This window comes from Sinocyclocheilus grahami, unplaced genomic scaffold (assembly GCF_001515645.1).
Source record: "Sinocyclocheilus grahami isolate Dianchi unplaced genomic scaffold, SAMN03320097.WGS_v1.1 scaffold235.1, whole genome shotgun sequence".
NCBI lineage: Eukaryota > Metazoa > Chordata > Actinopteri > Cypriniformes > Cyprinidae > Sinocyclocheilus > Sinocyclocheilus grahami.
The window spans coordinates 1,193,031-1,201,079 of record NW_015505414.1 but is presented as its reverse complement, the minus strand read 5'-3'; the positions used below and the strand labels follow the sequence as shown (position 1 = coordinate 1,201,079).

Here is an 8,049-nt window from a genome sequence, read left to right as displayed (position 1 = left end):
CACTTAATACTAACTTGTTTGTTCAACATTTCTGTAATGCTAGGAGCTGAGCAAAGGTGAGAAGAGGCAGACCAACATGCAAGCTGAGTTTATTAACAAATGAAAAGACTAACAAAGCACAGGAACACAAAAGAACAGGAAACCCCGATCTGGGAATAAGGAACACCAGCATCTACAGGGAGCACATAGGGGTAACTAGGGCAACAAACAAGGGAGTGGAGGAACAAGGCAAACAGGAGGTGAGCACAGAAGTGCTGTACAAACATGAATAAAATATAACAAAAACAGTATAAAACGAACAGTTCTCACACTGTTAAATGCCAAACTGTAAAAGTAAGTTTTCAAACTAGATTTAAAAACAGCAAGAGTTTAGGCCTGTCTAATATATAAAGGTAGATTATTCCAGAGTTTCGGGGCCACCACTGCAAAGGCACGGTCATCCCTGCTTTTCAGCCTTGCACGAGGGACGACTAAAAGCAAATGGTCAGACTAAAAGCGCAGGTCCTCCAATGTTTCACTGTCTGCCACTGTTCCATGGCCCAGGACCTCCATTGTTTCACTGTCTGCCACTGTTCCATGGCCCAGGACCTCCATTGTTTCACTGTCTGCCGTTGTTCCATGGCCCAGGACCTCCATTGTTTCACTGTCTGCCACTGCTCCACTGCCCAGGCCCACCACTGTTCTGCGAATCTGATCCTGTTCCCCTGCATGGGCCTGGCCCTCCATCCCTCCGCTCTGTTCTGCCTTTGCTCCACCACCCTCCTGGACTTGTTGGGTTTTGGGTTTTGTTTCACGTTCATGTTTTCCATGTCTTTTGTTTTGGAGTTTAGTCTTGGTCCCTGTTTAGTCATGTGATTCCCTTGTCTGTGTGTTATGTTCTGATTGGTTCCTTGGTTCATGTGTCATGTTCTCATTGATTGGTTCTTGTCATGTGACCTGTATTGTTTGCTATAAGTAGCCATCATGTTGCCATTGTCTCTCATCAGGTATTGACGTTGTAACCTGCTGTCGGTGAGTCTAGTCTATTCATGCCAAGTCAAGTCTGATCAAGTCAAGTCTGTTCAAGTCATGTCAAGTCTCTGTTTGGATTATGTTTGTATTTTGGATTACTTTTTGAATAAACTGCACATGGGTTCTTAAACTCGCCTACAGTGGACTGATCGTATATAATATCCAATATCAATATTATAATAATATCTTGAAAATCCTCATCTGGTAATCACAAATGTCTAAAAATCCTGGAAAGATGCTGGAGCCCTGAACGTTAGTGGCACCATAATGGATTTACTGCCTTAGTGAAATAAGGCTTTGTGAGTTTTGATATTCAATTAAACTATTTTTATTCATCACTGGAAATGATTTGCATTGCTTCAAGGGTGGCATGTCCTTGGTGACAGATTGGACATTAGCATACCTCTCCATGCGAATTCAGCCTTCACACACAGCTCAGCTCCTTCATCCCTCATCCATATTCAGCACTTCAGATGAGTGTGATCTGTGTCTACAACACACATTCTGTCATCATTTTCTCACCCTCAGGGTACCTCTTTTAGGAATATCCTGGTTACTTTTTCCATATAAAAATAGTATGGAAGCCCGTTTCTGCCACAGAATAGTTAATAAATAAATAAATAAATGTGATTTTTTTTCTCACAATTCTGACTTTTTTATCATAATTGCAAGACATAAACTTTTTTATACCACATAATAAAAAATAAGGTAATTGCAACTTTTAATCTCACATTTTTGACTTCTTTTATCACGATTGCTAGTCACGCACCGGCTGTGTCGAGGACGCGCTCAGGACAGTTCGGACATTGCAGTGAATCAGAGGTAAAAAACGATATAAATACTGTTCAGTTTCTTGCACAGACCGATCGTTTTGTGTCTTTACACATCAACGTATCGTCACTAGCCGCAGGGTTTAATTAGGTTTTGTTTGTGTATGTTTTTTTAACTCTCAAAACTGTGATTCCCATTCACCTCCATTATAAGACTGACAGACTGCAACGGTTTGATTTAAAAATCTTCGTTTGTGTTCTACTGAAGAAACAAAGTAATCTACAGCTTGGATGCCCTGGGGGTAAGCAGATAAACATCAAATTTTAATTTTTGGGTGAACTATTCCTTTAATAACCTGTGAAAGTGAACATTAATGTAACGTGAACAGCTGTAAACCATTTATTAAGGAGTTATAAACAGTAATAACCCGTGAAAGTGAACATTAATGTAACACACAACACACAAATCATTTATGGGGTGTGTGTCGAACGTCACATGACCAAACACGGAAAACAGGTCTCATCTGCTTGTCGGAGAACGTGTTAAAAGCCGTATTAACTAATGGTTATGCCTATGGATTTTTAAGGTAATCAGTTAAACTAGCTGGTTGTTTTTATTGTTGCTGTTATATTCAGTTTTAATATCTAAATATGAGTGAAAAGAATAAGAATAAAAATAAAAAACTTTTAGATATCAATCCTCATATGTGATGGACATTGGTTATGATCTACTTTGAAGGCATCTTGAGTAAAACAGCTCCATATTTAACGAAGCGTATACAAAACACTTGAACCGGAAGCGACGAGACCTGTTTTACAGAATATGGAAGTCTGTTGCGCATAACCCCCATTTATTGATCATTATCACTGTCGCCGGCCTCTGAGCCTTTTTATAATATTCTGGAAGAGTTTCTCTTGTCTCCACTGAAATTTGCTCTTTTTCCATCCCTCAGGCTCCGTCTGGCTCCATCTTTGTCCTCAGTCACTCCGGCTCTGCCATGGTCTTCCGGGTCTCTGCCTCCACGTCAGTCGCTTGAGCCGTCAGCTCTGCCTTTATAGTTATTAGTCATTTATGAACACCTTTATAATAAAGCCTTTACAAAGGGAACCTCAATGTAACGTGTTATCGACATCAGTAACATGAGGGTGAGTAAATGATGGCAGAATGTCAATATTTGCTCAAACGATCAATTTAATTTGTCAGATATAGTGCATCAAAGGAATAGAGGTCACTTTTGGTCTTTCGCAGCATCTTTGTCTCTGTTCCTTTTGCTGCGGACAAATTATGATCCACATACAAAACATGAAATAAGGTTATGGTTGCCTACACAGCAGTAAGTAATTGAAAGTCTTGACACTGGAAAACAAAAGCTCCATTGAAGACGGCAAATTGAATTTGGTAGTATCCATTAATGTCACTACAGCAAGAGGGAGAGAGAGAGAGAATGCTCTTCAAGGTAATTACCTTCAATTTTCTGCTATTAAACTCCATCAGAATGGACAGAGCGCTTATCAGAGATGAATCTACACACATACAGAGAGCGCTGGCCTCCACTGTGTCCACATCTGCACAGGAACAACCTTTATTTGCACACAGACTTCTACGAGCTAATGAACTAGCCAATAACTTGAAACGGAGGTCAACATTTAGACAAATAAGGATGAAATTGTTTGGTATGTGTCTTAGAGTTTTGTGTGAAATATTCTGAAGCAGTAGGTTCAGTTTATAAAATGTGTCACATGAGTCTGAACAATTCTGAAGCTCTGTGAACTTTGCATAAGTGGCCTGCTAAAGAAGTCAGATCTACTCGAGAGCTTTCATGCATCCTGCTTACTGTGGCAAGAGGTTGTATATAGCCAAAAGATACACCAAAATATACAAGTATTGAAATACTTTCCTGTACTTTTCTATTCCAGGCAATGTCATTTAATCACATAATTCGTTTAAAATTTGCTCCAAATAATAAAATATTTTATGATTATTCAAAAACTGGTATAACTCATTCAGTTCATCCTCAATAGCAAATGGAAAGGTTCAGAAAGCCATAGAGCTAGTTTCAGATGCAAAGTAAAATATTTTATTGAAATGCATAAAAAAAAACTTGAATACATAACGCACACAAGAGGGCTTCAGCAAACCTCCAAATGGGCCTCAAGATGGCTTAAAGTGATTTGAAATAAGACAAAAAGGCATGAAAATAAGCTAAAACAACTCTAATTAAAATGTTAATTGTCCCACTCAACTTTTTTTTTCCGTTTGAGAAATGTCTTGGAAAACCTTGATATATGAGGTAGACTAAATACAAAAGTTTTGGGCACTTTTATAAAGAACATACAATTAGAGCCAAGCTCTAAAGAACTTTCTCATGTAGAAACTGTGAGAAACGATGAATTTCAAATCTCTATCCTTAATTCTTATTATAAACGACTGGAAAAGTTGTGTAAAATAACTGGTTAAAAGAGTGCGATCCCTGAAGAACATTAAGCTCTTATTTGCATTATTATTATTTTAGTGACTTATTTTACTTTACGGAAACTAGGAAGTAGGTTCAAATACGTTTTGAAGACAAAACTAGGCCTATAGGGGGCCTTTGAATACCGTTGTGAACTATGGGCAATGGCCTTAGAGTCGAAACGGTTGAGAACTGCTAAAGTTGCAGTCTTTAAGCACAGAAGAAGTCCATGTCCTACAGAGAGAAAGAAAACCAAATGTATAATGCATTATCAGGATAAAAAGTATAATGTGATCAGCAGTAGATTAAATACTCACAGTGGTTGGGATCTCAACCGTTTTCTCCTGAAAAACATGTGTCTCATTGACATAGTTACTGGGGAAATATCCGATCACACCCATCTGGTCTACATAGCGCTCACTGTAGACCTGCAAAAGCAAAGCTGCTGCTGTGATTTCTGGGTTTGCAGTCAGATCAGCTGAGGGAAAATGTCAAATGTAAAGACACACACACTTCCAGACCAGAAGACTCCGGCTCGCTCTACAGGCTTGAGTTTAGAAAACACATAGATACTCTGGCCACGTCTCAGGTTGATGTATCTGCAGTCTGGAGCGACGTAGTCTTCAAGACCTTTAGCCATTGAAACCACATCTGTGAGGCAGAAACCAGACTTCATAAGCAAAGAACATGAACAGCTACAAAAATAAAACAAGAACTGAATATTCCCACCACTATTGCCCAGGAAAGAAGATGCAGTTTGTTGAAAGCATGTTAACCAACATGTGGTGTACGCTGTCACTAAGAAACCTGCCTCTCGACAAAATCTAAGCTACAAGCATCTGTGACACAGAAATAGCTTTGGACAATAGTAATCATAATTAATAACTAGCTTGATATTGTTTCCAAGTCATTAAGCATAGCTTTGCCGTGTACTGTGATGAACAGTGTAACTCACATGAGCAGTCCTTGTCTGCACAGATCTTGAAGTTTGCCAGTTTCTCCATGAGAGCAGCGTGTGCCACGTGACCCACACAGATCCACAGGAAGATCAGGCCGAGTGATTTGTCCATCTTCAAAGAATGGTAAGGGAGGAATCACTTCTCACTGCATGCACGTTCCCCGCTGAGAGTCCAGCTGCACATTCCAGGCAGCTTCAGGGAAAGCCAGCCACTTCCGGACTCACACTCACTCTCCAGACAAACACTGACTCGCATGTCTGCTGCTTCATCAACTGCAGTCTAATAACATGGCACAGCACTTTTATTAACAAACATTGCATAATGCTTCATACAAAGCAATAACGAATAGCCTATGCAATACAGTTTATACCACTGTTTGTGTACATTCACAACACATTACACATTCCCATATCTGCAATTTGAGCACGGAAGAGATAGGAGCACGGAGACAAAGATGATTCGGTAAGCATTTAATAATAATCCAAGATGATGAAGATTCAATAGACACACAGGGAGACACAAGCAGCATACTCAACGACAATAGCTGACAATGAACTGGACTGAAAGGAGAACTAAAGTACTCAGACCATTGTAAAGCGTCCTTGAGCCCGAAGGCGCTATATAAATAAAACATCAGTATTATTACCAAATGAGGATAATTAACAAGGCACAGGTGAACTAACTAATGAAATCAAGGGGAGACAGAAAATAGGTCAATGGACAAAAGCAAGGCGGAAGAACAGGAAAACACAGAAAACAAGCTCCATACTGTGACAGCTTGACTACTGGATTACTCTGATTGTTTGTTTGTGTTAAGATAATTGATCAGGTCAGCACACTTGAATTACTTTTGTGATGCCACCCAAACAATTTTGAGGACTGATACTGTATAACTAACTCATCATCATCTTGTAGATATTTGGGAGGGGGGGGGATAAGTTATAATAATGCTTAATAAAAGTCAAACAACCAAAACTATTTTCAAAACAGTTGGTGTGGTCCAAATATGCAGCTTCTTGCTGGGGAAACATCCATATTTCCTACTTGGTCAATGTGAAATATTTCCTATTTCTCTTATTGCGCCGTTTGCTCACTTACTGTAACTCACTCTATAGGGGAAGAACCCATGAACAATCTCCATATGCATGTAGAGGATCGTTATGCATCACCCAACATACTATTATGGGAATCAAATGGAAACAATTAATCTAGTTGTAATGGCACAAAAAATTAAATTATGTAATGGGGCAATCTTGCCCCACCATTGGGGCAAAATGAGGCATCTGACCTTTACAGAACATTTTATCTAAAGGACAAATTAATCTTAATAATTTTATTTTTGCAAAATCTAACCAAATTGGTAACGTTATGCATTTGGTCCCCACAATGTAGAATAAACAAGTACTCACACACACACACACACACACACACAGGTTTGTTTTTGTGAAAAGTGGGGACTCTCCATAGGCGTAATGGTTTTTCTACTGTACAGACCGTATATTCTATTGCCCTACACCAACTCTACCCCTAAACCTACCCCTCACAGGAGACTTTCTGCTATTTCAGATTTTCAATACACTCCATTCTGTGTGATTTATAAGCGTTTTGAAAAGTGGGGACATGGGGTAATGTCCTGAAAAGTCACCTTCTCCTTGTAATACCTGTTATACCTTTGTCATTATACACATTTATGTCCTCATTTGTCGCAAAAACGCGCGCACACACACACACACACACACACACACACACACACACTCTCTCTCACACACACACACACACACACCGCACACAATACATTTCTCTCAGACTATTTCATCCTGACTTGGAGGTAAGCCAAAGCTAATGCCTCCAATTCACTCTCACATTCTATTCTATTTTATTTTATTCTAAATACTCTTATGATAATAATATAATATAATAATATTATTTTAATAATAAAATAATAAAATAATATATTTTAGTCCCTTTCGCCTGACGTAATGAACAGAAAGTTTGCATGACGCACTTCCGCAAACTTTAACCGGAAGTTGGTTTGTTGTTGTGTTGTGGGGGGTTGAGCCCCGGCGGCTCGAGCTTATTTAGGATGCTTCGCTGGCTTTCTGCGTGTTTATATCTCTCGGGAGCAGCGGGGGGAATGGCGTAGGACAGACAGGGTGGTTCTCTTCATTATTTCAGGGTTTGGGCAGGCATGGACCCGCGGGTGTCCGAGCTCTTCGGGGCCGCTGCTGCAGCACAAAAGTCCGGCGGCAGAAAAAACGCCAAAAATGGAAGCAACAAGTTCAAAAGCCGCTCAGCCCGATATCCAAAAGCCAGCAATAACCCGCCTTATCTACCTCCAGAGGTGAGTCTGCTCTGTTGAGCTGTTTTACACGCTCCTCCCGCTGTACTGCGTTTATGCTGTACTTCTGGTTCCGTCTAACGAGGTTATTATATGTTTTGTGTGTTTCGGGGTTTGTGATAATAGCACACTTAGATGAAGCTACTGTATAACGTGCTAATAATGAGACCGATGAAACATGATAACAGGAACTTATCAAATTAGGCTCTCTAGCGACTCAAAAATAGCTGAGCCCATTGCTACCCATCATAAACATCACAATAAACATGAAATGCAGCATAACACACTTTGATGGCATAAGAAGATGAAGAATGTAACGAAAGAAATGTAACACCTGGAAATGCACCTTTTCCTGAACATAGTCATATTATTTACTTATGCAATGTATTTTACAGTAGAACTAAATGTTTTTTTATATGTACTATAATTTAATCAATATAATAGTATTTTTACATTGTTGTGGCAAGTACATGTATTCCACATAACCTGTCCTTTAAAGGGGTCATATGATGCGATTT

The 8,049-nt window shown here is 39.4% G+C and overlaps 2 protein-coding genes across 2 annotated transcripts in view; one reads left to right on the top strand and one right to left on the bottom strand.

Annotated features, from left to right (window-relative positions):
* Positions 1–3,899: 3,899 nt before the first annotated feature.
* On the bottom strand, positions 3,900–5,504 carry LOC107597732 (otoraplin-like). The gene is made up of 4 exons (XM_016288907.1): positions 5,190–5,504; positions 4,746–4,885; positions 4,552–4,662; positions 3,900–4,468 (listed from the first exon to the last, which is right to left on the bottom strand). The coding sequence occupies exons 1-4, from the start codon at positions 5,302–5,304 to the stop codon at positions 4,445–4,447; spliced, it is 390 nt and encodes a 129-aa protein (XP_016144393.1). The 5' UTR covers positions 5,305–5,504; the 3' UTR covers positions 3,900–4,444.
* A 1,694-nt stretch (positions 5,505–7,198) lies between these two features.
* gtpbp2a (GTP binding protein 2a) overlaps positions 7,199–8,049 on the top strand; it is a 29,439-nt gene continuing 28,588 nt past the window's right edge. The window contains exon 1 of the mRNA XM_016288884.1: positions 7,199–7,534. Within this exon, the coding sequence (XP_016144370.1) occupies positions 7,382–7,534 (153 nt within the window). The 5' untranslated portion in view covers positions 7,199–7,381. The remainder of the gene's footprint in view (positions 7,535–8,049) is intronic.

Bases quoted from the DNA above. Each gene is read 5' to 3' on its own strand.
- LOC107597732 (XM_016288907.1), bottom strand. From the start codon at position 5,304: ATGGACAAATCACTCGGCCTGATCTTCCTGTGGATCTGTGTGGGTCAC. The intron at 4,886-5,189 runs GTGAGTTACACT...TCTGCCTCACAG, and splicing joins TGCAGACAAGGACTGCTCAT to ATGTGGTTTCAATGGCTAAA. The intron at 4,663-4,745 runs GTGTGTGTCTTT...TTGCTTTTGCAG, and splicing joins GAGTCTTCTGGTCTGGAAGT to GTCTACAGTGAGCGCTATGT.